This window comes from Lagopus muta, chromosome 13 (genome assembly GCF_023343835.1).
Source record: "Lagopus muta isolate bLagMut1 chromosome 13, bLagMut1 primary, whole genome shotgun sequence".
Classification (NCBI taxonomy): Eukaryota; Metazoa; Chordata; class Aves; order Galliformes; family Phasianidae; genus Lagopus; species Lagopus muta.
Window position 1 is genome coordinate 2,953,361 of NC_064445.1, and position 27,838 is coordinate 2,981,198.

At 45.1% G+C, this 27,838-nt stretch overlaps 3 protein-coding genes across 8 annotated transcripts in view; 2 read left to right on the top strand and 1 right to left on the bottom strand.

Annotated features, from left to right (window-relative positions):
- Nucleotides 1-5,931, top strand: part of PLS3 (plastin 3) — a 44,680-nt gene extending 38,749 nt beyond the window's left edge. For all 5 annotated transcript variants that reach the window (XM_048959880.1, XM_048959882.1, XM_048959883.1 and 2 more), the window contains 7 exons: nucleotides 255-450; nucleotides 1,019-1,097; nucleotides 1,750-1,864; nucleotides 2,009-2,142; nucleotides 2,997-3,120; nucleotides 3,631-3,755; nucleotides 4,573-5,931. In XM_048959880.1, coding sequence (XP_048815837.1) covers nucleotides 255-450; nucleotides 1,019-1,097; nucleotides 1,750-1,864; nucleotides 2,009-2,142; nucleotides 2,997-3,120; nucleotides 3,631-3,755; nucleotides 4,573-4,705 — 906 coding nt within the window. In that variant the 3' untranslated portion in view covers nucleotides 4,706-5,931. The remainder of the gene's footprint in view (nucleotides 1-254; nucleotides 451-1,018; nucleotides 1,098-1,749; nucleotides 1,865-2,008; nucleotides 2,143-2,996; nucleotides 3,121-3,630; nucleotides 3,756-4,572) is intronic.
- An 8,097-nt stretch (nucleotides 5,932-14,028) lies between these two features.
- On the bottom strand, nucleotides 14,029-15,234 carry LOC125699922 (nyctalopin-like). The gene has a single exon (XM_048959968.1). The coding sequence runs from the start codon at nucleotides 15,232-15,234 to the stop codon at nucleotides 14,029-14,031; it is 1,206 nt and encodes a 401-aa protein (XP_048815925.1).
- A 3,677-nt stretch (nucleotides 15,235-18,911) lies between these two features.
- Nucleotides 18,912-23,970, top strand: AGTR2 (angiotensin II receptor type 2). Of its 2 annotated transcripts, none has more exons than XM_048959885.1 (3): nucleotides 18,912-19,023; nucleotides 19,540-21,137; nucleotides 22,762-23,970. In XM_048959885.1, exon 3 carries the CDS (start codon nucleotides 22,835-22,837, stop codon nucleotides 23,951-23,953), a length of 1,119 nt encoding a protein of 372 aa, XP_048815842.1. In that variant the 5' UTR covers nucleotides 18,912-19,023; nucleotides 19,540-21,137; nucleotides 22,762-22,834; the 3' UTR covers nucleotides 23,954-23,970. The 2 variants fall into 2 exon arrangements, with proteins under 2 accessions (XP_048815842.1, XP_048815843.1); XM_048959886.1 differs by lacking the exon at nucleotides 18,912-19,023 and having other exon boundaries at nucleotides 19,297-19,647; nucleotides 20,225-21,137.
- Nucleotides 23,971-27,838: the final 3,868 nt, after the last annotated feature.

Consider the following 27,838-nt stretch of genomic DNA (forward strand, 5'->3'; position numbering starts at 1 on the left):
GGCATGCTGAATTCTGCTTTTGGCCCAATAATTTAAAAATAACGGAAAGTATAGAAACTTGGGAAGGGCTGTCCTAAGAAAAGCAGATGCAAACTGGGACAAGTGTATCGACAGCAGGATGGATTAATTGTGGATGCTTCATCTCTTCAGTTGCTGAATTGATGAGCAACCGATGCCTAGTGAAGGCGGGTGGAGTGGTGACTTTGCAGCCCGATCTCTTCTCTGACAGCTCTTGTCTCTTGTGTTGCTGGCAGGAGAAGGATGACTTGCGCAGGGCAGAGTACATGCTGCAGCAGGCAGACCGGCTCGGGTGCCGGCAGTTCGTCACGCCGGCTGATGTGGTCAGTGGAAATCCCAAACTGAACCTGGCCTTCGTTGCAAACCTTTTCAACAAGTACCCAGCGCTTACCAAGCCTGAAAACCAGGACATTGACTGGACTCTGCTAGAAGGTGATGGTCACAAAATTAGTAGGAGGGAAATATCTCGAGTGAACACTTGTAGCACAAGAGGCTCTGCCCTGCCTCTTGTAACACCTGCGATATGATGTTTCGGTGCTGCAATGGTTGTTTACTCATTTTGGGCAGGTGAGGAGGTACTTGAGGGCCTGTTTGGCTGCTCCAGATCTGGAGGAGCACTGTCAGTGGCTTCCTGTGCCAGGGCTGGGAAGGTGGTTTTGTAATTTCCTGCCACAGGCAGAAACACCTCGATAATGTGGTGAGATGTTCATGGCAGCACAGATTGTTGGCAGAACTGGGAGAAGGGTGTTAGCGAGCTCCGTATGAAAGACATTCTTGCTCCATTTTGTTTCAAAACGTATGGAACTCATGCTGGTGAAATCAATCTGATACCAAAACAAGATCAGAGCGATGCTCCTTCTTTGAAAAAGTTATAGTGGCAATAATTATATTTTTCCACTCTGAGCTGTGCTGCTCACATCTCCCCTTCTTGCAAGGAGGAAACCCCTCTCACAGCTCTGAACTTGCAGAAAGTTGCATGAACTCTGTCTCTTTCTTTTAGGAGAGACCCGCGAGGAACGAACCTTCCGTAACTGGATGAACTCCCTTGGTGTGAACCCCCATGTAAATCACCTCTATGGGTAAGTGTTAGGCTCTTGGGAAAGACCCAGCTTAGGTCAGACTGGAGATGTGCTCACACCAGTGTCCTGCTGCTCAGTGCTGAAGATGTAGCTTGAGAAAGGCTGTTAGGGAATAGGCAGTGTTCACTGCATCCTCCTTGCAGCCCTTAGCTTAAGGAATTCTGGTGCTGGCACACCAGCAATCGGTTTTAAGGGCTGAAGATGCTTTGTTTTCTCCTCCCCTTTGTAAATTAGTACACCCAGTTCCCAATGCTTGTACATCTTAAGCAACAGGATCTAAATTCATATGCCATCTAATTTTCAGGCTTGACCAAATCATTGTAGTTCAGAGGCAGGGTATTCTGGATCCCCGTGGTCAATGGAAAGAAGTGACTGCCTCTGGATATTTTGTGTAGCAAAACTATTTTCTGGATCTGGTGGTGGTTATCAGGTTAGGATACAGGTTAGGATGCAGGTTAGGAAAACCTGTATTAGCTTAGCAGCTACCCAGTGTTAAGCATGGAGTATTTCTTCTGCACTGGAAATCACAAAATGTTTTCCTTCTTAGAGTTACTAAAATTGCAAGGACCTGTAAATAGTAGTAATTATCCATGACATAACAATATCAGAGTGTACTTCAACCCTTACGTGTCATGTTTTGTTCCATTTTTAGTGATCTTCAAGATGCGCTGGTAATACTACAATTATATGAGAAGATCAAAGTTCCTGTTGACTGGAATAAGGTTAACAAACCCCCATACCCTAAGCTTGGAGCAAATATGAAAAAGGTAAGCATTTTTATATAATTTCAAAGTAGCCATGAGCACCAGGAGCAGAAATAAATGTAAACTATCTAGAAATTCCTATTTGAGGACTGCATTCAAGCGAGTGTGTTTGTGAGTGATTATTCTTTGCACTCTTTTCCTGTGTAGCTAGAAAACTGTAACTACGCTGTTGATCTGGGAAAGCATCCAGCCAAATTCTCCCTGGTTGGCATTGGAGGACAGGATCTGAATGATGGAAACCCAACATTGACACTAGCCTTAGTCTGGCAGTTAATGAGAAGGTAAGGCCTGTCTCAAACACATAAAACTTTCGATTGCAGTACTGGGCTTGTGAAGATTTCTGCCGGGAGGGCACTGCAGCAGTGGAACAGATCACCCACAAAGGTTGTCAAACCTCTGTCCTTGGCAAGGTTTCAAGACTCAGCTGGATGAAACTGGCAGGGCTCCTCCTGCTGCTCATGGGAAGCTGGAGCAGAGACCTCTAGAGAGCCCACAGTGGATCTGTGTGCATGCTGCGGTCTAGAATCACCTCTCTCACCTGTTCAAGGCTGACCTACGTGTAGGAACCCAAAGCAGGACTATTTACCCAACATCTCTGTTCCAATGTTCAGTAGAAAACTGTGATGAGAGGAACGTTCCAGTGCTGTTTCATAACCCCTGAAGTGGAGTAGGGGGGAAGGAGACACTTGAGAAAAATGGATGTTAACTTAAAACAGATGATGAAGTTGATAGCCTTTTCTCTTGTCCCTGAATTCTTCTAAACTAGATGAACAAAATAAGTTATATCTGCAGTCCTGTTGTGTGTCATCTCCATAAGTGATGCTGAGGCCAGAATACTAACAAGAGATTTGATCCAAGCCTCTAGGAAGTGTGCATTACCCCTCTCAGCAAACTGTCAATGCTCAAACAGCTTAAGAGCATCCTGAGCCCAGGCAATTTTGTGAACCTTCATTAAAAGGCTTGAAAGACTAAATGCTTTAATATAAATCACTTTTCAGGTAAGATAGATGGCTCTTCCTCTTTGCTGAAGGGGTTGCTGCCACAGATTTGTGTTGGCTCTTGTTGCATCCAGGTTGTGTGCTCTCTATGTCATAGCCCAGGCTCTGAGCCTAACGTTGTCTCTGCTCGTGCTTAGGTACACACTGAACGTCCTTGAGGACCTGGGTGATGGTCAGAAAGCCAACGATGACATTATAGTCAACTGGGTAAACCAGACACTGAAAGAAGCTGGGAAGTCCACCTCCATCCAGAATTTCAAGGTGCAGGTTCCCCTCTTGCATCCAAAACGAGATCCAGACTCGTTTGGGAACAAAGTGGCTTTGGGCTGCCATAGAGGAGTCTTTGAGGGCTGCCAATGGTGGAAGCATAGCAGTGAGGCTAGTGAGCTGATGGGATGTCACAGGAGGGGAGGAGTGTGATCGGTCTCTAGGGCAGCGGTGGGGGGCTGAGGTGCCATCAAATGTTGAAGCTGGAGTTGGCAAATGTTTTAGGCATTGTCCCCTGGGGTCTGGTCAACAGGATGGATCTGCTGCCTGTAAATGCTTTGCAGACTGGTTACAGTAAATTGGAGTCCTGATCTCATGTTATTACCAAAAGAAAAGCAGCACTTTAGTTTCCCTGTGGTCCAGCTGGAAATAATCACTCAGTGCTGCTTGGAAATAGCTTGTTTAAAGCTTGTTTTTTTGCTCATTGCAGAGCAGTTGAAGTGAGGTGAGAAGTACGCTTCAGGATTAGATATTCATCTTTGCTTCTCTGCTTTTATTCTCCAGGACAAGACTATCAGCACGAGCTTGGCAGTTGTGGACTTAATAGATGCTATACAGCCTGGCTGCATCAACTATGACCTTGTAAAGACTGGTCATCTATCAGAAGATGACAAACAAAATAATGCTAAGTAAGTCCATCATCTTGAAAGCTGCTTTGCTCTGGGAGAGTGCACCTACTGTGCCATGACTTAAAGTTTGCAAGTGTTTTTACTGTATTTCTGTGGTTTTCAATCTCTTCTAACACTTAATCTTTTAGACAGGAAGTGCTTTTTGGAACTGAATTGCTCTTCTCCTCAGCCTGAGGAGTGCTTGGCTGGACTCTTGCCTGTTTAGAGGAATGCAGAATAGCCCAAGCACTTCTTAGGAGAGAAACAGAGATCACTGCTGTTTGTTCAAGCTTGTGAAATGTTCAGCCAGTGATCAGGGTTTTGAGACTGAACCCTTGCCTATCTCTCACATCTTGTTGAATCATCATAGATTGTCAAGTTTAAAGTATACCTTTTAAATCCTGCCTTTGGAATGTGTGTTCTGCAGCTCTTCTGCAGTGGCAGAATGACAGGAAGTTTTCACGTAGATAATAGCCTCTCTTGATTATTCCTAAGAAGAAAACAGAAGGAGAAATATAAATGTTAGCTGATTAGTTGTCCATTATGCATGCTAGCTATTAGCCCTAACAAATATAAATGACAACTTTGTTGATAAAGTGAGCTTGACATTTCAAAGGTGAGTTTGCACGAGAGGCACTTGCCTGTGCTGTTGCAAAGGAACATGGCAAAGGTTTCAAACAGGTGTGTAAAACTGGTGTGAGAGAATTGCTGCACATCCTGAAGGCTGAGCTGAATCCTAGCACAGTACATGAGATGGTGTTGGATAGGGCAGGAACTGGTTTCTTGGTTATGGGTTCCAGTCCATGTGCTGACAGAGTCTTCTTTCCATGGCAAATAGGTATGCTGTATCCATGGCAAGAAGAATTGGTGCCCGAGTCTATGCTCTTCCAGAAGACCTTGTAGAGGTGAAACCGAAGATGGTGATGACCGTGTTTGCCTGCTTGATGGGCAGAGGGATGAAGCGAGTATAAAAGGGCTGATCCGTGTAAAAATCACAACAAATAAACAACAAAACGCAACAAAAACCCAACCTGCCACCCTGGGTGCATGAGTAGCAGACCAGCTGTGTCCACGATGAAATGCTGTTGGCCTAGGAACTGCTGAAGTTCAAGGGATGATGTTTTGCTTTGCAAGACAAACGTATCAAAATTCTCAGGGAGAGGAGTCTTAACCAACAGATGTGCTCTTTTCCCAAAGGAAAGTTGAACTTATCAAGAGCTCACAGAAATGCATTCACAACAGACCAGCATCTTACAGTGCTGCTCTGGAGCTGTTTCACCATGTTATTCTCCAATACTTGGTGTGAAGTTCTTGATTTTTTTTCTTTATTCCTTTTTTTCTTTTTTTCCTTCCCCTGAGGGCTATATAAGGTGGTTGGTATTAATTGTAATGGGAATGAATTTTATTTCTATCTGCAATCTGGTTTAATTGCTGTCATTCGGTCCAAGCACATTTTAAGTTTGACCACTTCCTTAACATTGCAAACAAAGCTACCACACAAGTTGGGGCCTGCAGGGCAGCTCACAATGCTAAGTGAGAAAAGTGTGACTTGGAAGATGGATCTTCTTCTGGTATTCTCTTTACATGGTGCTTTTTTAATACATCTCACTATTTTGATTACTCTACAAATAAAGCATGGCAGTTTTTTCTCTTGCTGCTCATAAAAAGGGTTGGTTTTTTTTTTTTTTTTTGGTATTTTTAAATTAGACTACATATGAGAATACCACCATCCTTGAACTTCTCACAGTGACACCTGATATCATGTTGCTGAGGGCACAGCTGCACGTGAGAATGGAAGTGAATGCATTTTTGTATGCATCTTGGTTCAGTTGTGTGTACCTAGAACATAATTTTTACAGAAATCTGCATGAAAAATATAACTTTTTTTATTTAAAATGCTGTTGGATGTAAAACCATACTACGTCGTGGGGAGGTTTTGTGCAGGGAAGAGGCAAATACTATGAACAGCAGGGTTCAATAAACTGAAGAGCAAATGTGCTGGAATATAAAACTATTTTTACAGATGAAAGGAAGCATTGTCGCCAAAGAAGGAAGATGCTGTATCCATAGGAGTTAATATTATCTTGCTTTGGCAAGCTGTTTGCTATATTTTGAGATCATATTGCTATTCTGAGCTATTCAAAGTGATGTAATATGGTGGCAAAGCATTAGTTGAAATAAAAAAAAAAAACAAAAACAAAACCATTTAAATAGAATTTTCTCTTTCTTTGCGTTGGCCCAGCATGGCAGCCTGCTCTCAGTTGCTTGTAGCTTTGCTTGTCTGTATGTTCTGCACCAGCTCCATTGATCTGTAAAAGCCTTCAAATGCAGGTGTGCCTGAGGGAGTTGTTTGAAGCTTGGTTGTGTAACTGACAGCAGTTATTTTTGACTTGTGCTCTTACAGATCAGTGGATCTTTTTGTTGCTTCTGTGAAACCTTGCTCTTGAAATTGTGACTTGCTGTGTGGCTGAAGTTAAGTAAGAGTAGAGTAAAAGCCCCATTAGCTCAAACCACAGGAAAAGCAGGATGAAAAGCTGTTGCCTGTCGGAGATGTGCTACCCAGGTTCAGGAGTAGACTCCAGGGATGAGGGGAGGTAGCAGCAACCAAACGTGGTTTTTATGCCTCACTGTAGTGTGAGAAGGATTGCCCCATAGTCACTGTTCACTGGGGAGGTGTGTCCAGCTGCCAGAGGGAAGGAATGACCCCAAAGCAGATTTCTTCTCTAGTACAGCACACAAGTGAGTGTGGGTGTTGGGTGAGCTTTGCCAAAAAGTGAGGAGCTGGGCAGGGCAGAAGTCCCCAGCACAAACTGGGGCTTCAGTGAAAACCAAGAACAACTGGAGTGTGGGATTGGTGTCATGTAAACAAACTTGTGACCCTAACTACATCAATTAGAGGTGGGTTTGTCCCCTTTTAGACCTGTCTTGCAGCTATGTGAGTGACTTTTGTTCAGCAGAGAAAACAAGGAGGTGTGTTTTGTGCAGCACAGGTTGCAGCTTGTTTGCTGGTGAGGTGGGAATGAGCTCCTTGATTAACTCAGATTACAGGTTGCTGCTGGAGCCTCTCTTGGACAAACGAAGTTTCTCAGCTGTGGCTTTAATCCATTTCAAACCTCCCATCTGCACTGAGTCATTGTTGGAGGGAGGGTATGGGAATCCAGCCACAAAACATGTCGTTCTCCATCACCACCCTGCAGCGGTGCCGGTGTGAAGTTACTGCTGTCATCGACAGTGCTCCTGAACCATCTGTTGCAGTGGATGCACGTCGCAAAGAGACGAGCTGCAGGCACGGAGCCAAAAGGCTGCGGAGCCACGAGATGGAGCCGTACGGCCCCAGCGCTGCTGCAGGGCCGGGCTGTGCGGGGTGCGGTGCGGGCGCCCTCCGGGGGCCGCTGCTCCACGCTGCAGCTGCTTTGCTGCTTTACCGCGTCTCTCCTTCGCCTAACGTGTTCCCTCTCTTGTGCTTGTAACGTCCAATCGGATTGGGACTTAGCACGTATTTTGCACAAACCTGTCACAAGTCTGAAGCGCGGGCTCACAGAGCACGGTGGTGTTTTATTGTGCATCCACACTTCATCCACTTGCACGTGCTGCAGTTGTGCACTGCTCTTCACAACAGCTTTGCTTACAAACTACAGAACAATTTGACGTTGATTTGATGTCGACAGCAGGGCTTTGCTCCTCTGTGAGGCAAGAGCCTATCATCATCACACGGTGCGCTGCAACCACCCACACCTTCTAGTATGGATTTCCTAATGTTTGAACTGAGGCTAAGTCCAAAACAAGGTGCTGTCAGACTTCTTCCAAAAAACCATCGCTATGACACTGCAATACCAACTACTACAAAAATTACAAAGGAACGGGGCTGTGCCACAAGATTCATTCTGTGTCACAGCCACGCTAATACTAACTTCACCTGCCATAAAACTGGCACAGTCACACCACAGTACATCACCTCTGATCACCACAATACTCATTGAGCCAGGATGACTCCAGTCCAGCTAAAAACCTCTACAGCCACCAAGCTACTGTAATAAATTGACCAAGGGCAATGCAACAACCATACTCCAATCTCAGATAACATTCTGGTGTTATGCACTATAGCAGTGTGAGTTTAGAAAGCACTAATACCATCTTCCACCATAATACATTCAAGGTGCTACCACACTGCTAGTCTACTATAATTGTAGTTACTATATAGTGAAGAGAGTTTGAAAGTCATTTTTTTTTCACTCTTTATTCTCTCCTTGCATCTTCTTCCTTCTCCACTGGTGTTGCAAAGGAAGGAGAACACAGCTGGACAAGAAGAACAGCATCTCCTACACCTGGAGGAGCTCCATCCCTAGGCACCACCTGAAAACCAGCTCAACCCCAATCATCCTCCACCTCACCCCCAGAGAAAACAGCATCAACCAGATTTTTGCATCCAGCAGATGCACAGCAGAGCTCCAGACACTGCTGGAGCAGTGGGCACTCTGGGCAAGTAGAGCTGGGCATGCAAAGCAGTGGCAACCATGCTTACAGGGGGTTGAGCCATAGCCTGGACAGCAAAGCACATAGGACACCAGGACAAGGGCAGCCCTGGTCCCAAAGGCAAACAGAGTCCCACTGTCTGATTCCAAGGCACCCTGCTCCCACTGATGGTCACACAAACAACCACTGGAGAGAAAGGCTCCCCAACCCACAGCTCTGATCACAGGCAGGCAAACACAGAGCTCAGCTTCCCCCCCCCCCCCCCCCAGCAGCAGGAGCTGATTTCAGCAGCCATGCAAATGAGCAGCATAACCAAGGGTTGAGACCCCAGCCCTGAGCACAGAAGGCACACGAGGCCCCAAACATCTCAGTCCACACGTCTGGAAAGCCAAGGCCAGAGAGAACCACCCTGCTTACAGGGGGTCCATCCAAGGCACTGCCATGCCTACAGGGCTCTCCCCATGCCATGCTTCATGCAGCACAAGGCTCCAGCCCAGGACTGAGGTGGTCCAGCCCCCTATCGCCCCTGTCTTCAGCAAGTGCTTCCATGCCAACAATAAAAAAATAAAAACCTTTTTTTGTATTTTATATTACCTCAACTCTTTCCTCAGAAAACATCACCTTTATCCCCTGTAATTTACTTCAGCTTTTCCATCCAAGATTTCTCATTTTGTGACCACTAAATCACCTCATTTTTTCCTTCACATTTTCCCCTATTTTCCCCTCCATATTGCCTCAGCTTTTCCTCACAGAACATCACCACTGCACCCTCTAATTTATCTCACATTTCTCATCCTAATTTACCTGTTTTTCCCCCCCAAATCATCAACTTTACCACATGTTATCTAAAATTTTCACTGAAAAAATGTCTTTTTGTACTATCTGTACTCACTCTTTTTTTTCCTCTTTTCCCTTCTCATTTACTTCACCTTTTCCCTATAAGAATACTCCTTTTTTGCCCACTAAGTGACTTCAGATTTTACATCTCAAAAAGCCAGCTCTTATCCCTTATAAATTACACCGGTTTTCCCCCAAAAAACATCACCCTTATAAGTTTCTTCAGTTGCCTCCTCAGAAGATGTTTACTTTGTGCTCTCTACCTCAGACTTTCCCCATGAAATTCTTGCTTTTTGCAAGCATTAATCTCAAACTGCTCCCTGAAATGCTCACTTTGTGCCCTCTGTATTGCCTTATCTTCCCCCCCCAAACATTACCTTTTCCTCCCAACTCCATTCTTTTAACCTTTAAAATTACCTCAGATTTTCCATTAAAAAAATCCCATCTGAGTTACCTGACTTTCCCCTCAGAAGTCACCTCTTTTCCCTGTAAGCTTACCTAATCTTTTTGTACAACCTAAGCTCTGCTATCTACATTACTCCAGCTTCCTTCCCCCCAACTCATCTATATTCCTCTTAATTTACCTCACAAACATTCACTGTACCCAGAACCCAAGTTTTTCCCAAAAAAAACCCAATCATTTTGCCCAATATTTTACCTCCATCCTCTCCAAACTATCTCAAGTTTTCCCTCTATAAACTCACTTTCTCACTCACTCCACACTTTCTCAGCCCCCACCAAAACATCCCTGTGCCCTCTGTAATAGCATAAATCTTCCCAGGTGTGACCTTTCAAACATTTTTATTATGAAATCCTGGCTGCCCCAGCTTTCTGGCCCTTGCTAAAAGGCAGAGGGAGGCACTGCAGCCTCATGCAAGAGGAACCCTGCAGAACAGCCTGGTCCCTGTAGTGACACAACAGGCACTAACAGCCACCTTAAGGCTATGCACAGGTGACTTGTTTTTAGGGCTGAGATTGTTCTGTGGTTGTTGCTTTTCCGTCTCCTCTTTGCAAATCATTCTCTCCATCTCTAGAGGTGCCCAAGGACAGGCTGGATGGGGCAGCCTGATCTGGTAGGGGACATTATACAGGGGGTTGGGACTGGGTGGGTTGTATGGTTATTTCCAACCCAAGCCATTCTGTGATCCTATTCAAGCATAAAGCATAGTGTCACTTGATTAAGTCTAAAAAGCAGACAGGGGAGGAGGAATGTAAATATTAGCTGTTTGGTCCCTGATTCTGCATGCTAGTTGTTTGCCCTAACAAGTATTAGTTACGATTTTTAACTGTTGGTAAAGTAACACTCAGAAGTCAGCTGATGCATTAAAAGGAATGCAACAGAAGATGAAAATGCAGCTAGTGAAACAGATGGGTGTGATCAGAGTGTTGCACATCCTGAAGACAAGATAAATCTGACTGAAGGGGCTGGTAGGGTAAGTTGTGTTGGATAGGGCAGGAGCTGGCTTGTCAGTAGTCAACAGATGTGCTGTTTTCCCAGAAGGAAAGTTTCTGGGATTGAAACTGGGAGTGAATAGCCAGAACCCCAGGGAGAGATGCCAGTGCTGCTACTTCTGCCTCTTGTGAGCTTCAGGGAAGAGAGTTAATGGGAGGGCTGGCTGAAGGGCCAGCTGGAACTTTCCACTGGTACAAGCTTTTCTTAAGAAAATGTGTAAACAGTGCTTCCCACAGGAAATTGCATGCTTTTACACTGAAGATGGAGGAACGTGCAATAAGCCAAGGTCCATCCATCCCACTGAAACAGTGACCTCGTGCTTTGTAGTGCTGGCCACAGGTACGGTATGGTCAAGGTCAACGTTTTAGAGCTTGGAAGTGACTGTGTCCCTCTGTCCTTTCAGGCCTCTGCCTTTTAGTGGCAGGATAAAGGTAGCACAGGGGCTGCTCTGACATGCTCCTGTATTTGCTTGATGGAAACAAGTCAGGTCAGAGAGAACTTTTGAGTTAAAGCAAAGCAGAAATCTCACAGCAAAGGGTCCAATGTGGGTCAGGCAGGATAGGTCCCAAAGCTTTCTCAGAACTGATCTTGGAAGATTGGTGCTAGCAAGCAAGGCATCAAATCCGTTCTTATTTTGCTGTTTTTTTTCTCTTCAAATACATTTCCAAAACTTTCTGACAGAAGCCAGAGCTGTTAGCCTTGCTCAGCACATTCCTTTGTCCCTGCAAGTTGTTTTTGCTTTTTAATATGCAATTATCACTCAATTTGTTTTTGTTTCCAAGGTTTTTTGGCAGCTTTGGTGCTCAAATATTTCTTGTAGCAGTCATCAAGATTTAATACATTAAGCAGTTGTTTAGGAGTCATTGTACACTTCTGAAAAGTTCCTCTGTCTTTTCTTAACACTGTAAGAGAGATCCAAACCTGTGGATGGTTTTGTTTGGAGGGGGCAAGAACTCGGCTCTCTCTTTTTTAGGGTGAAAATCATATTTTCCACCTTTGGGAATAATTCTTGCTTTGAAACTTCAGTAGTTGTTTGAAGTATCTTTCATGGTAACTCCAGGGTTGATGTGTAGAATTAAACAAAACGTTCTGTGTAGGACAGAAAAAAGCTCTGTGTCATTCATCAAAGAATCACAGAGTGGCTGAGGTTGGAAGGGCCCTTAAGGGGCCTTAATGGAGCTCCTCTGCCTGCTGTGGGATGAGTTGCCCCCCACCAGCCCAGGCTGCCCAGGGTCCCAACCAGCCTGGCCTTGGGCACCTCCAGGGATGGGGCACCCACAGCTCCTTCTGCTTTGACTTCTTTTTTTTACCCTAGTTTAAGAAGAAAATAGGAAAATCTCTTGTGCTCAGAGAAGAGAACATTCCTTCCCTTTTCAGTTAAGAAGAGGATGCCCCTTTGCACCTACAGCTCTTCAGAAAATGTTGGCATGCTGAGTGACTTTGTAACTTTAGTTCAATGAATCAATGTTTAGGGAGTTTGATGCAGCAGAAGCATGGCTTGATGTTCTGCTGGAAGTTCTTTTCCTATTCCTTACCAGTTGTTCTTCAGCGTGCTGTGCATGATTTGCTAAGTATATTACTCGCTTCTTTGTGGCAGCTCAGAAGGTGGGAATTTAGTTATATTCTTGTTTAGTGTTTATTGAGGTGCTGGTGTAACTGGCAGAAATATTTGCTGCAGGCACCCAGAAGCAACAAGGCTCTCCATAGAGAATATTCACCAATTTATGCTTTTCAATGGCAAAATCTAATTTGGTAGCAACTTAAAAAATGACTGAGGTGGGTTTTGCTTGCTTGGTTTTTTACTTTGCTTGTTTTCTATTACAGATAGACCAAACAGAAGAATGCAAAAGCAAATGGGAGATTTGTCACAATCTATCTAAGTACTTGAAACTAAGGAAAGTGAGGAATGATGCTGAAACTACTGAACGGACACAGAAACAGCGCAAGCAAAATACAAAGCAAAAATGTATCAATCATTTAATGCTTGGCATAAATCTAATTAGAAATCTAATAAGTGGGAAGATGCAGCATATATTGTTTTGTTGTGCAGCCCTGGTTTGTCATTTCACTGGTACTGCTGTAACAGCAGAGATTGCTCTCGTTCTGCATTTCTGAGAAGGTTTCTGTTGTCAGTGTCCTGTTTTATGTGGTTTGAGCAATAAACAAAGGTTTATTTCTCTTATTAGCTTGGGACTATTCCTCTAAGGATAGGGACAGATGTTTCCCACACCTGCTATTACCTCCTTTTATGTGCTTTCAGTAGACATTGGGCAAGTCTTGTGGCAGTTCATGGAATCGTTTGAGTTGGAAGGGACCCTTAAAGGTCACCTAGTCCAACTCCCCTGTACTGAACAAGGATCTCTACAGTTGTTTCCACAGTGATAATTGCTGAAAATTTGGTTGTTTCTCTGCAATATTATCTAGTTATTCTTACATTTATAAGTCAAATGAGACAAGGCAAGGAAGCATCATGGAAAAAAAGCCAAGTGCTATGAACAACAATTTTTCTTAGAGCTGGCTGAGCTGCCACCAGCCCACAGGGCAGATGGCTGGAGTGAGAGGCTCCGTTCACCATGGTCTTAGGGGGCATTCATAAATGTTTCTGTATCAGCCTGAGGAAGGATATGCCTTTGACTTTGTGCTGCTGAAGCTTGCAAATCTCCCCTGTTCTGGTGTGCCAACACAGGGCACTGATTTGCCAGTTAAACAAAATTGAGTGGGATGTTTGGAGCAGCTGTTTGGAGCTGGGGATGATGATTGAGGAGCTCAGGGGAAGGTATGGGCAGCAATGAAGCTCTGATCAGATTAGTTTAATCATAGGGGAGGAAGGAGTCTTGTTCAGCCTTGAACTACACTGTAAGTGTAGTAGATCCCTGGCCATGTGGCTGCTACCAACCCTGAGACACAGGAGTTCTTTGCAGAGGCTCCTGCAGTGTTTTATTAGCTGAGGCCAATATTGCGAGGAGTAATGGAGGGCTGAATGTGTTATTTTGGGATGTTTGTGCTCACTCCTTCAACACTGCCCTGTATTCTAACAGCAAAGCAATCCACACACCAGCTGTAGGAAGCTACTGCATGCTCACAAAGACACCAACAGGCAGAGTCTGCTACAGGGACTCCAGATGTGCTGGAACACTTGCAAATTATTTGTATTTCAGCAATCTCACCAGTATGAAATTAACAGAGGAAGTTCTGCCCCAGGAGAGCACACGTGGCTGCAGTCAGTCAACAAACAGGGTGAACAGAGGCTGCACTGGGGCCACACTGCCATCCCGCAGCACAAGCCCCAGCCCTGTGCTTGACAACATTTGGTTTTATTTGCACACAAATGTTACCACTGAATCTTAGTATCAGCATCTCAGATTTAATCACTGCCTGTGAAGGAAAGCATTTATTCCTATATAAAAAGAAGGAAAATAATATTGTTCTGTTTTCATAGTAAAAAGTTACCTGTTACGAAAACCATTGTTCACATGCAAATAGTGGGAAAATGAGTAAATAAGTGGCCTGCACTTTGTAACAGAAATATTGTCAAAGCAAGGCTGTTGAGCTGTCCCATCTCCTTGCAAAATACCATGAGTGGCAAGTGACTACCAGCAGGAAGACCTTACTGGTGGGGGCATGGGACCCAGGAGCCATGCTGATACCAGCTGCCCCACACTTGTCCTTGCTTTCCAGCTCAGGTGGTGCTGTGCAGTCCGTTGGGTCCCCTGGTTGGGGGACACCGAGGACTGTTGTGTTGTGGCGGCTGGGGAAGGCGCAGTCCAGGCCTTCGAGTGCTCCCCTGAACATGGATGTCCACCGCAAGAACCAAAACATCTTGCAGTCACACTTCCAGGGGTTGTGGGACAGGAACACGTACTTCAGTTTTGGCAGTTCTACAAACAAGCGGAGGGGAAGTGAGCTGAGGTTGTTCTTGCTCAGGTGAAGGAAATGTAGCTTGTTCAGGTAAGAGAAAGCAGAGCCCGAAATAGAGGATATCTGATTATTGTTCAGGTACAAGTTTCTCAAGTTAAGCAGAAGTCTGAAGGTGCAGTCAATATCAGTGATCCTGTTGGCTTCCAGGTGCATTGTCTTGAGCTGGATCAGCCCATCAAAAAGCTGATTAGGCAAATCAGCAATGAAGTTGTGTCCTAAATTTAAGACGCCCAGTCTGAGAAGCTTTGCAAAAGCGCCGTTTTGAATGATCCATATCCGATTCTTCCTGAGATTCAGATCGTACAGGGATTCCAGGTCCTTCAGGGAATCCCTGCCAATGGCTTCTATGTGATTGCTTTCCAGGGACAGCCTTGTGAGGCTGGAGAGATTGCTAAAGGCTTGTGGAACATAGCGCATATTATTGGAGGCTAAGTTGAGTCTTTCTAAAGAGGGCAGGTGTGAAAACAGAAGTGGATGGATTTCAAAGATATTGCAGTGAGACAAATCCAAGCTGATGAGATTTAACAGTCCTCTGAAGGTGTTTGCATGCAGGTAGGTGAGGCGTGAGTTCCTGCTGAGATCCAGCTCCCGCAGCTTGCTGAGAGCATGGAAGGTCCCTGGGGAGAGGAAAGTCAAATTGTTTCCATCCAGCCAGAGGCTGTGGAGGAAAGTCAGGTTTCTGAATGTGTTGGTGGTCAGAATCCGCAGATAATTATTGGAGAGGTTTAGAGAGACTGTGGATGCTGCAATCTCTCCAGGGAGGGCTCTCAATCCAGCTCTGTTACAGTGAATAACCTCCTCCGGTGCACATTTGCACATACTTGGGCATGAATCAGAGATATTCACACTCAGCCCAGCCTTTGCTGCACAGTCAAATATAAATATAACAAGAAAGAACATGATCTGCCACAAGTCAAACACCACATCTAATCACAGATAGTAGAGAAGACAAGAAAAAGAGCATGTACCTTTTGGATACGTGAATCGCAAGCATTGCAGCGACCTTTGGGCTGAGCTTTTAGCACACAGTGAAATTGAATTAGGTAGTTCTGCCTGCTGCAGACCAATGGGGATCAAGTCTTAGGCAGATAAAAGCTGATTAAGTGTTGCTGTGCTGCAAAGAGTATTACTGAGAGGCAGAAAGATTTTTGCAGTTGAGCATCATGCTCTAGCAGTGTTTTTTTTTCCCCACCTCCTGCTCTCTGCAAACAGCAGCAGGTAACAGACTTTCCTCCAGATCTGAGTGACCCTCAACAGCTCTGTGGATGATTGTGGTTCCTCAAAGGGAGAAATGTCATGAGCTGAGCAAACCTTGTGCTCACTGCCAGCCAGAAACATGCAGGGCAGTGCCGTGTCCTGATGCTGCATTGCTTCTGAGTAAGCCCTGAGCCATCCGTGGGTGGGAAATGATTAACCCAGGGGCAAAGCTCAGAGCACCCAAGGGCATGCTGCTCTTCCCTGTGTCTGAAGATGCCACTGAGTGATTGGACCCACGTGAGGACATTGCAGGGCCCTCCTCAAATTCCCCTGCTCACATCAATCCTTCTGTTGCTTGTGCCCTGGAGGAAGTGTGAGCAATCTGTGAGGACCCTCACTATTCGAGTGATGAAGTTTTTGAGGTATTTGAAACACCTCGTCCCAGCCCCTTCCATCCAGGTGCTTCTCATAGCTTCTTGGTCTGCCAACTCTTCTTCCTAGTTTACAGATTTGGATTTCCTGTCACTCCCCAGCACTTTCTCCTCTTAAAGCTGTCAAAACCTGGTCTGTCCCCACTGTCCAAACAGTGGCTAAAAATATCTGATATGCCCAATGGTGTGAACTGGGCAAATCTGCAAAATGCACTGTTTTCAGTGCAGAAACAGATTAGATTTCCTGTCCTGTTAGATCACTGTGTTCTGTTTTCCTCCTCATTTTTTCAGGCAACAACCCTCCAAAGAATAGTTGCTCCCTGTAAGCTTGGCTAGGACAGCTGTGTTGTGTAACAGAGACCATCTTCCAGCTGTAAATAACATCATTTATTTAGTTAGACAGGCTTTGCCTTGGCCGAATGCTGGTTCTCACCCTGGTAGCAGAGGTGTCATGGCCTTGGCAAGGGGTTTGTCCTGGGAGCACCAGAGAAAGATGGAAAGGTGCTGCTGTCACCTTTGGGGCCACATCAAAGGTTTTAATGGTTGCACCTTTGTGTTTTCTGTTTTCACAGCTCAGTTGGGACTGCAAAGGAGCCAGCTTTCTGCTGGGCTCCATATCCCCAGCCAGGAATGGTGTATCTTGCCTCTAGCTGGAGCCTTGTAACTCAGGCTGGAGAAGACAGATCACTTGCCCTGACGCCCTTTTAATTTTACGCAGCCTTTTTGGTTGCTATTCCCTTGGTGTCGCCACATTTTAGCCCTTATTTAAGTCCATCTCAATCTCTCTCTGTGGTTGTCCCACCCCATCTGCTAGAAGAGTTTTCTGGAGTACATCATGCATTTGGCTGTGATGGCTCATCCTTCTGGCACTGATGGAAAGGCTGAACCACTGCAAGTCTTCTGTCGAAATGCACTACACCCACACCATGACCACGAGTGTGTTCTGCCTTTTCCTCACTAATTTGTCTGACATTTGGGATTTTCAGACCAGCACACCCACTTCAGAAATTATTTGTAGCTGATGTCAAGTGCCCTGCCTAATACTGTAGGCTTTAAGGAGCTGTATTTTCTTCACAGAACGGAGAGCAGTTATAAGCAGTCCACAAGCATCTACTTCAGGATTGTCATGTGGGCCTAATGATTTAAAAGAGAAAGGTTTGCTTACTTTAAACTTTCTGGTGAGCAAAGGTGAGATGGATGGAATCACTGGAAGTGGGGGATGATGTGATGCTTACAGTGAATGTAGTTCTGAAAAGAGGGAAGATTTTTTTTTTTTAATGATCTCTGAGTTCTCTGGAGTTCTTAGCTGTTCCTAAAAAAGCACTTTGAGAACATAAAAAGAAACATCCTTTAAATGCTGGGTTATTTACAGATGTATTAATGCTAGTAAAGCAGAGATTAGACACATGGGAGCTCTCTTCTACAGGCTGTTGGCATTGATCTGTTGGCTTCAGCAACCAGTCTGGGGGAAGGGAGCAGGTGAAAACTACGATGAAAAATTGATATTTACAAATGCTGAATATGAGTTCCCAAGGGTTCCCATTGCATTTCAGCTGAGTTGGCCTTCATTCCTGAAATGCTTTGCTTTGCCCATAGCAGCATCAGTGGGAGGTGGGCTCTGTGGCCGTTGGGGACAAGCACTGGTACCTGGTGTTTTATCTCCTCTGACCACAGCTCAAATCTGTGCAGTGCTTGGGCATGGAGCTCAGACCAGGTGTGCTGTGCTGCTCACCCTGAGCTGCCAGGGTGTGAGTGCACGCACTGCTTCTAGTGGCACTGGGTGCAGCGTGTTTCCAAAGTCATTTATGTGCTTGTTTTCTTTACTGCTTTTAGTAACTTGTAAAATGCTTGAGGCCAATTATTTGTACAAGCAATGTCATACTGGATAAGCTCAGTCTTGGCAGTGCTATCGGCTGGACACAAACATTAAATAAATAAATAAAAAAGCCTTGAAAACTTTTTTTTCTGCATATTGGATGTGGAAACAGCATCCCTCTTGCCCCTGAACTGCCTCTGCCATGTGGGCTGCAATTGAATTGCTTCAAAAATTGTTGCCTTCTAGCAAATGAATGGGAACAGAGTTCTCTGATACCTCCCGGAGAGGTGGTCCTTATATTCACTCCACTGTGGAACACTAAGGATCCACCACCTCCCTGGGCAGCCTGAGTCAGTGCTAAGCCCCAGCACAACGCAGCAGGGGCTGCAGCTGCTGTGCGTGAGCAGGACTTGCTGCTTCAGACATGAGTTTTTAATGGGGGACTGCTCACAGCCACATCCTGAAAGGGATGTGAGGGTCCTCCAGAAGTGCACTGGGAAGAGGGAAAGTAGGTACTTCAACCTTACAGTTAATCCCTAAAGTAACTCTTAAACAAACAAAAGTGGGAAGGAAGAATGCATATAAACGTTTATGGAGTGCACACGGAGCCGAGCTGTAGGAGGAACAGTTTTGGTGTGTGTGTGTTCAGAAGACTCAGTGTCCAGCACGATGCAGCCACATCACTCCCAAGCTGTGTGATGGCACTGAGTCCCCATCCTCTGTTGCTGCCCTGGGACTGTGTTTTTTTGTGTTTTCTTTTTATTTTCTTCTTCTTTCTTTGTAAGGGAGGGGGGAGGACAGTCAGGAAATGCTGCTATAAATCAGTTCTGAAGGGATCAGAGTCTTTCTGACCCACACAAGGCGACTTGTCTTGGGGAGCGCATTTACAAGAGCCTTTCTCTCTTTCTTTCTCCAAAAGAAACAAACCAAGCCCTTGAATATGCTCTATAGCTAGATCCCATGTTGCCTCGAGGATTTGGCAAGGTTTAGCCTCAGGAGCTGGCTCTGACCGTCTGCTGGAACTGATACATTGATTGCTTGGAATATTCCATCCCTGACAGCAGCACTGTCGTGCTAAAGACCAAGACCCAGGAACTGGACTGTGTTAGTTCACATTTTTGAAGCGTGCACAGTTGATCAGAAGTTGCTACTTGAATAGTGGACGTGAGTTTTGTATGGTTGCTTTTTTTTTTGCTTGCTTTTGAACACATCTAATGACTTCTTTAGGTGTATAGGCTTGAGAGTAGAAAGGAAAGCCTGGGTTTGCTCAGAAATAGCAAGAGAAAGAAACGAGTGACATGGAAATAGAAGAGGCAGAAGTTTTGCATGTGACTAAATGGAGCTTTGGAGCAGGACTTGGGATCAGATAGGGGATCACATGCATTGAGAAATGACAGGGGGAGAAGAAGAGCAGGATTTGGCAAAGGGCTGCCCAAAGCAGGACTCCCACTGCAATGACTGCATCAGGTCCAGCTCTTTTCTACCAAGACGTGTGGACCCAGGATACAGTTTTAATGTGTTTTTGTGATAATGATAGAACAGGAAAGACTGCCAGTATCTGTGAGGATCAGAAGTATATCTGGAAGGGAAAATGTTAGATTTAAATCTAAACAATCTGAGGTTGTTATCTTTGCAAAATAAACATTCTCATGCTTTTGACTTTTTTCCATGCTTACAAAGTACACTGTGGATGATAGATGAAGGACAGAGGAAGATCTTTCAGCAGCCGTTTGCATGCAAAAGAATTAGCAGCAAGAACTCCTAGCTGAGAGCGTCCTGTCACATATGGTTGGTAAAATATTTAAAGGATTTGGGTAAAAGTGAGTGCCGACAGCTCTTGTCACTCTTAGAGCCTGTAGTCCTTCAGACCTGTGGCAGGGTGTGTGAGAGGAGGGTTGGCTGCACTTCATTTGCTCTGCAGCAGGGCGTGCATCTGTTGCATTTGTACATCCGATGTGCTCCAGCTGACGTGGTTTGTGGATGTTTGGTTTGAAAAAAGGATGGAGTTCTTAGAACATGCGTTTAATGCCCCTTCAGAAAGCTACTGTCTCCCAGCACTGGTTGTGGTATGTTGGAACTGAATGCAAATTTTTTGTCTTAAAGCTTATTAGTTAAGTCTTGACTTTTTCAGCCCCTGAGCTATTATGGGTATTATCATTTGCAAGGGCAATCATTGGGGCACTGCATGGGGGGCATTGTGTGGCTGCTTTCACCTGGCAAGTGCAGCCTGCCTGCAGAGCACAACGCCCATCTACCCCAGTATGTACCCCAGTAGATGGGCTGCTGCTGCAGAGATCACATTCAGAGTACAAAATGTTTAAGGCTAACGGATGATTCCTTTGCCTCACTTTTTATTCTTCTGCAGTCCTCTGGGACAAGGCAGGAACTTTTAGAGGGAGCCTGGGGTCAGGCAGAGAATGAGAGGTGAGGACGAAGCAGATGGAAGAACTCAACTTTGCGTGGATGGGAAGTAAATATGACTTCACAGTCTTGCTGATCTGCTAACTTTGATCATGCATTCCCTCACGGCAGCCTCAGATCCAAACTTTTCTCTGCCACGTGGAATTTTCCTGCTGCCCTCTTCCTTCCGAACAGTTTGTGCATCATTTCAAGGGCTTGGACAGCATCTTTCTCATGCCGCTAACTGGGAGACAGGGTCAGCGCCCTTACACAAGAAATGCTGGTGTGGATGCTGTGATGTTCCTCTGCTTTCTGCCTCTGGATGTTCACACTGCAGTCAGTTCTGCCAGCACTAACAGCCTATTCATCTCTCAAGTGTGACAGCAAGTACCGGGACTCCATACAGTGTGTGGGAATCCCCTTGCCTGCAGAAAAGCACCAATCCTTGCACTCAGGCTCACATGTGTTTCATCTTCAATGGGGGGTGGAGGTGGGGCAGAAGGGAGCTGTGTCTGAGCATATTCTCCTGACCCAAATGCTGCTGGAGAAACCCGCAGTGTTACTTATGTGGATTTCCTTTTTCTTGCTTGCTTTTTTTTCTTTTCTTTTTTTTTTTTCTTGTTCCTCTCTCCTGATTTACTGCATTTGCTCACGTGGCTTTGGAAAGGGGGGTTCTGAAGGCGTTTTGCTTCCAAAAGGAAAAGGAGCTGGCAAGCATTCATATTTTACTTCTCAAGTTATGTAGGGTAAAGTCTCCCAGTGGGAAAAGGGGAGATATAAGAGAGCAGAGAGCTGGTGGTGGTACTTGCCAGAAGGAAAACGACAAAGAGGAGTGTGTAACTCTGGAGCTACATCCAGACCAAAGTGAAGTTTCAGAGGTATGTTTTCTGTCTGTTGTTGGGAGATAATTTTTTGCTGATTTTATACAATTTGTGATAAAATGCCTTGTGTGTAAAAAGGAGGAATGACTGTATTTTAGAAACAGTTTCTAAGCTATGAGTTGTTTGTGTGCAAGGAAGGATGCATCTTCACCAACGAAACGTTACCATTAATGTAGCTCAGCCCAGGTATGGTGTGGTCCCTGTATTAAGAGATATCAGGTTGTTTTTTCTTACTGATCTGAGATTTAAGCTTCTGGCAGTTGATGTAAAGGGCTCAGGATGTCAGAGATAAGAGGCGACAGACCCTGCCCTGGATCTTGCTCTGTTTAAGACCTGTTTGATTATCCAGCATGGGTTTGTGATGCCGTACCTGCAGCACGCTGCAGAAATATACCTTAACATTTTCCTATTGAATTGTCATTATTGTGAGACAACACAATTAAAATTCAGTTTTGTCAGTGCATTCAGTGGAGTGAATCGCGTATTTTGCATTGAGCAAATGATGAAGGGTTATATACTAAACTGTTAATACTGAGAATACTTTTGAAGTGATCAGCTATCCTCTTTTAAATGAGACATCATTACTCAATTCTGTTGTCTTTACTTGGTCAAAATTTCTGCTGCTTTAAGGGCCCTTTGAGAATTCTTAAATGCCTGACTGGTTCCATAAGGACTTAATTAAAAGGGAATTGTCTTTTCATTAAGTAAAATGATATCTTTGAGTATGATTTCTTTATTAACTAAAATGTCTTTAAGTTTGAAAAATGCCCTGCTTGAAGCGCAGGAGCAAAGGCTGATCTGTCAAGAGAATCTCCTATTTCAGATGCTTGATAACTGTATTTTTCTTCACCGAAAACCAGTCCTAATCTTTCTAACTGAAGGGTAAATAATGCTGTTAAATCCATGCCTGCATGGACCACATATTTGAGTGTACTGCTTGAATCTGCATGGAATATATTTCTTTTACCCTTCTAATTAAAAGTCTTTACGGTGCGGAAGCAAGAGATGTGGATTTCCTTTGATAAAGACTCTAACAGTAAGTGATGTTCTGCAAAGACCCCTCAGTGTCCTTGTATCCAGCCCTGTGAATTAAAAAAAAAAGAAAAAGCTTGCTTTCTTTTTAATAGCCCTACTAAAAGGCTGCTTTCATGCCTATGAAATCCCAGGTGATCTTCAGGTGTGAACGACTTGATCCCCGCTGGCAAGGGCTGCCTTTCTACATTATTTTAACTGTTCAGAGTGCTGGAAATAGAATGAAATCCAAGAAAACGATTGCAAGGAGCTTCAGTACTGCCTTTTTGTCTCAGAAGTTCCTGCAGTATCTGTAGTTCCTGAGTCAATCATCTTTCTGCTCCGCTGGCCACAGAAAGCACCATCTGTAGCAGCAGATAAAACCCAGCTGCTCGCTTTTCTGCCCAGCTAATTAAAAAGTGCCATGACCTCCCCAGTGCTAATTGCATCCTATTAGTGGGATTGAGGAAAGGAGTCCAGCAGGGTTGCCTGATATTTCAGCTCCCAGCTTCCCGACATCATTTTAAATGATTTTATTTTATTATGACTGTGATTCCAGAACTGAGGTGGCTGCAGAGCGTATGTCTCACACTCGTTTTCTGATCTGCAGGTGAGCGATGTGACAGCAAAGTGCTGATAGCACATGCATTTCCTACAGAACCTCCCTTTCTGCCAGAACCAACATGCAGAGCAACTACTCCATGCTCATCACCACCAGGGAAACTCTCCAGATCTTCTATACAGCACAGGCAAACTCATCGGCTGCGTTGCGCTCACCGCCTCCCTGCCCACTGACCTCTTCCAATTACCAGTTTTCATTAATTCCAGCATTCTTCTCTGTGGTTTTTGCTCTGGGTTTGGTTGGCAATAGCGTGGTGGTTGTGGTGCTCTGTCATCGCAGCAGCCCCAAAACAGTTGCTAATATCTACATTTTTAACTTGGCTATGGCGGATCTGCTGTGTCTCGCCACCCTTCCCTTCTGGGCTGCCTATTATGCGCAGGGGTACAACTGGATCTTTGGATCTCTCATGTGCAAAATCTCCAGTTCTGTCCTGTGTCTGAACATGTTTGCAAGCATATTTTTCATTACATGCATGAGCGTGGACCGGTACCATGCGATTGTCCATCCTATTCGCTCCCAAAGAAGGACTCCACATCAGGCGTATTTTATCGCATTGGTTGTGTGGGGCCTTGCCTGTTTGTCCTCCCTCCCAACTTTTTATTTCCGTGACACACACTACATTAAAAGCATGGAGGTGAAAGCATGCATTATGGCATTTCCTCATGAGAGTTACGCAGAGTGGTCTGTGGGAACAGCCTTCCTGAAAAATGCACTCGGCTTCTTCATCCCCTTGACGGTGATCACCACGTGCTACGTCTGCATCAGGAGGCACTTGATAAAAGCACAGGAGTTTGGCAAAAACAAGCAGAAGAGGGACAGAGTCCTAAAGCTGGTGGCTGCTGTTGTTGTGGCCTTCTTAATTTGCTGGCTCCCATTCCACATTTTGACGTTTTTGGATGCCCTGGCTCATATGAACATCATTGACAACTGTGATGTGACAGGAATCATTGACACAGCACTGCCATTTGGCATCTGCATGGCTTTTGCCAACAGCTGCATCAACCCTTTGGTGTACTGCTTCATTGGGAACCAGTTCCAGGAGAAGCTCCATCGCTTGTTTAAGCGGCGAGTTTACCAGTTCAACAGCCAACGAGAGAGCTCTTCTTTGAGGAAAGGGAGCTGCCTCCGAGACACTGAGACAGCAGTGGGCAGGGAGAGGGAGCCCGAGTCCTTGCTGTAGGCATTGTGACATGGGGCTGTGTCAGTACAACTTCTGCTGTACTCCTCCCTCCTGTTCCTTTCATTTTGTGATCATTCAGTCAGCACCTATTTGAAGGAGAGTCTTTATCTCATCCATGAGGATCTGTTCTTCCTTCTTTTCCACAATGAGCACTCAAGTTTTACGGAGAGGGAAGATTCTGGCTAGAAACTCAATTGATGGCATTTTAAGTACCAGCTTATACGTGACTGAGATGAAGCAAGTGCCTCAATGTAACACAGAATAAATACCAAAGAAACCTGGCACTGTAGCTACAACTGCATAGATATTGAGCATCACATCCTGGCTAAACTGATTTTCTAAAAGAGATTCTCAGTTGAGAATGTGTGAATAAAGCGGCGATGATCCTTTTGTACCTGTATATAGGAAAATACTAGACTTTTATTATATACATATGTATAGTTTTGAAAGTGTGTTGTTAATGTATGCTAAACATATCAGATACGCTTCCTGCTCCTGCCCAGTGTCCTGAGAACACGTGGAGACGTGGATCTACAAATTGTGCCAGAGGCAGGAGAGCATTCCTAGGGGAAAATACTACCACATGCATGTTTTTATGACTTTCTCATAGCAGGTTGCAGGTTTACAGGACACATGGTCCTTAGCTCTGCTCCACTGTGATTGTTTCTGATGGTAACAGGCTGGGAACTGAGCATGCCAAGTCCCAGTGCTACGTGCTTAAGTCCCACACGCTGCCCAGCAGATTCAGGGAAAGGACTTTCTGACTGGACTTTTGCATTTCAAATGTCAATCACTACTGTAATTTTTAGGTACTGTAAGCAAAAAGACTGTGACTCTGTCTTCATACCCATAAACAAAACCATGGTGGGACTTCGAAGTCTTACCCTCATCTCAGTGCATGCATTTGTAAATAAGAGAAAGGGGAAAAAAGAAAGTATTTGGCAAAGAGGGATTTTATTTTGAGGTCATGTTAGGTTATTTAAAATTTGCTTTTGTAAGATACTGATCCTAAGCACCAATCTAGATCCTTTTGAAAGGATCATGTTTGATAAGCTCATTATAAAAGAGGGACCTGATAGCACTGTGATCACTTTCCAGCAGGCTGTTCCCAGACTGAATGACCCAGAGTGACCAAAAGATTGCTGGCTTCAGGGAAATCTATCCAGCAAGTTACTTTTGAAGCTTGTTTAAGCACTTCTGGGTCTGTAGGTCAGAAATTAAACGTGCTGGCAGGGTAACCAAGATTCTGGCCTCTCTGAAATCCCAAAGCTGGTTGCTGCCTGCAAGCCATGGGAACATGATGCAAGAGCCATCCATCGCTGTTAGGGTGAGGGTCAGTTTCTTCACTGGTGTCCACGAGAATGGGATTTTGTGAGGAAACCTGCCAGCCTCAAAGTGATGTGGGATGAGGAGGTTGTGTGGAACTGGGCGGAATGGGAATGAACAACTCCTTCCTGGTGGTTCCTGCCCCGGTGTGGCGTTCTGGTGATGGGGGGGATGTGGTTGGAGAGGTGCTTGTTCCAGAAAGTGGAAGAGGCGCCGCTGAGTTTCCCCTGGAATGTTTGTGTTGAAAATGTTCCGACGAGTTAATAGCGTCTGGGGCGTCGGATATTTCTGGAAGGACAAACTGTTAATTGCTTAGCAGTGAGCAAAACAACGCAGTGGTGTTACAGCAAAACAAATAATTACATAAAGAAAATTAGCAGGTGTTCAAAGTGTCCGGCTCAGAGAAGTAATAAGAGGTTATTGGGGCCTTTTTTACCTTTGCTGCTTTGCAGGTCAGTAATGAGCACAGCTGTGCCACTGATCGCTAATCTCTGTAGTCACAAAACAAAACAAACTACAGGAGTTGACCCCAATGCTGCCCATCTGCTACCACGCTAAGACACTGGTTTAGTGCGTCAGTTTGGACTTGCTCAAAAAGAATGGCTTTTAACAAGGCTCGTGCCTTCTGCCTTTGATGCACAAACCTTCACAGGTAGGAAACTATGAGAGGAATCTGAAGTCTGGCTGCGGCAGCATTGATGCCTGCGAGGGGCTGGGAAAGCTTTCCGGATGAGAGAACAGCAAAGCAGAATCTCCCGTTGCTGCAGCCAGAGGGCAGAGATTAGCGAGCGCTTCCTGGGGCTGAGGTGGTGCGTTCATTGCTATGTGCTCGGGAAAAGAAATGGAAACAAGGAAAGTTAGGTGGGAGGTAAGGCTGAGAGGGGAGGAAAATCGCTACTTTCAAAAAAAGCCTACCCAGAAGGTCACCTTCGGCAGGAATGACAGAGCAAGAGACCCTGCTAGCTTGGTGGTGACGTTTCTTGCCAGATATTCTGTGTATCTCAAATAGGTTGTGAGTTTGAGCACCTGGGTAAAACAAACAGCCCCAAAAGTCTGTCTGCAGAGGAACCTGAGCTGGGAGCCAGGGAGGTGCTGTGTCAGAGTGCTGCTTTATTTCTAGAGCAAACTGAATATGGGTGAGATCTGTGACTTACAGTTTCTCATGGGATTTTTCAGGCTTTTTAAAATGGAAAATGTGATTTTCCATAGCTTCAGTGTTTTTTTTGTTGTTGTTTGTTTGTTTTTGTTTTTAATTTTCTGACAAAGAATAGACAAAAATGTAAGGTTGTTTTTTTTTTTTTTTTCTTGCAAATTTGGAGGCTGTTGTTTTCCTTTTAAGTGAACAGCTCCCTGATATTTGCAAATAATTCCAAGTTGTGCGATGCTACAACTTTTCACTGTCAAAACCCAAATTCCCTCACATGCCCCAGTCCTTTACAAGTCTTGTGTTCCCTAGGGATTGCCAGAAAACAGGCAGGCAGCCCAAGGAGCTCTGTGGAAGCTGGGGATCCCCACTGATGGTGCTTTGCTGCCCTGGAATGATGCACACAATTTTTACCAGGGAAATGCAAGAGCGTTTCTGGTTGCTCATTGTCTTACTTGCTCTGTGAGTGCAGTGAGATGAATTTCTGAGCAGCAGTTGGAGTCCAGAGGGCTGTGCCTGCTCCGTGTATCAGTGGTGAAGACAGCTGCAAAGGGGTGAATGATGCTCTTCCAGATGGAAAAGTTAATGGGTTTGGAGTCAAAGCTGAGTGGCAGCAGGGCTTGTTTGGATATGGGAATGTTCTGGAACAATTCTGGGCCTGTTAGTGTGTTCTTCCCCAGAGATGGCTGGAAGGGATGGGTTTTCCTCAGGTTCATTTGGTCTCTGTCATAGTTGTACATATAATCCTATTTGCAGCTTCCTTTTCTGGCCGTATTTGATTACCGTTAGCTTAGATGAATTGTGAAGAGCCTCGATCCAAACTGAGCATCCTGTGCACATCTCTTAGTTGACTTTAATATGCAACTTCAAAACATGAAGCAAGGAAAACCACTGGCATTTATTAGCACAAGCCAGTGCTGAGTGGTGAGCTAAATGTCTTGTTTATACAAGATATACAATAAGAAATGTTTGGTACAGCGTGTTCTCCCTGAGAAGTCAATGCAGCTTGAGCATGCCCTGGAACACACTCAGCACATTTGTCCTGTTCCTCAGGCCAGATTATGGGCAGAAATATCATCTTGCTGCCCCACGGCCGACTGCCACAGCTTGGCTGCTGTCTGTGATGGGTCCCCTTCTCCTGCCTGTAGGGCACAGAGTACCAAGGGGCGAGCAAATTGCTGTGCTTCCCCATGAAAATGAAGGCTTTTGGATATCTTCTGGGAGCTGTTTTGGCAGGAACACAGGAAAGATGCAACGTGGAGATGAGGTGGTCTGGCAGCCTTCTCTTGATGCTGGCAGGCTCACTGCTTGCTTTTTGACTCTGCTTCTCTCAGAGAAAAATGAGTGCTCTTGTTGTGATGGACTGTGCAGCCTGTCCTGGGGTGTGCTCTCCTCATGTCTCTTGTGGTTTTGCC

Coding starts and splice junctions, on each gene's coding strand:
- LOC125699922 (XM_048959968.1), bottom strand. CDS start 15,234: ATGTGCAAATGTGCACCGGAGGAGGTTATTCACTGTAACAGAGCTGGA.
- AGTR2 (XM_048959885.1), top strand. CDS start 22,835: ATGCAGAGCAACTACTCCATGCTCATCACCACCAGGGAAACTCTCCAG.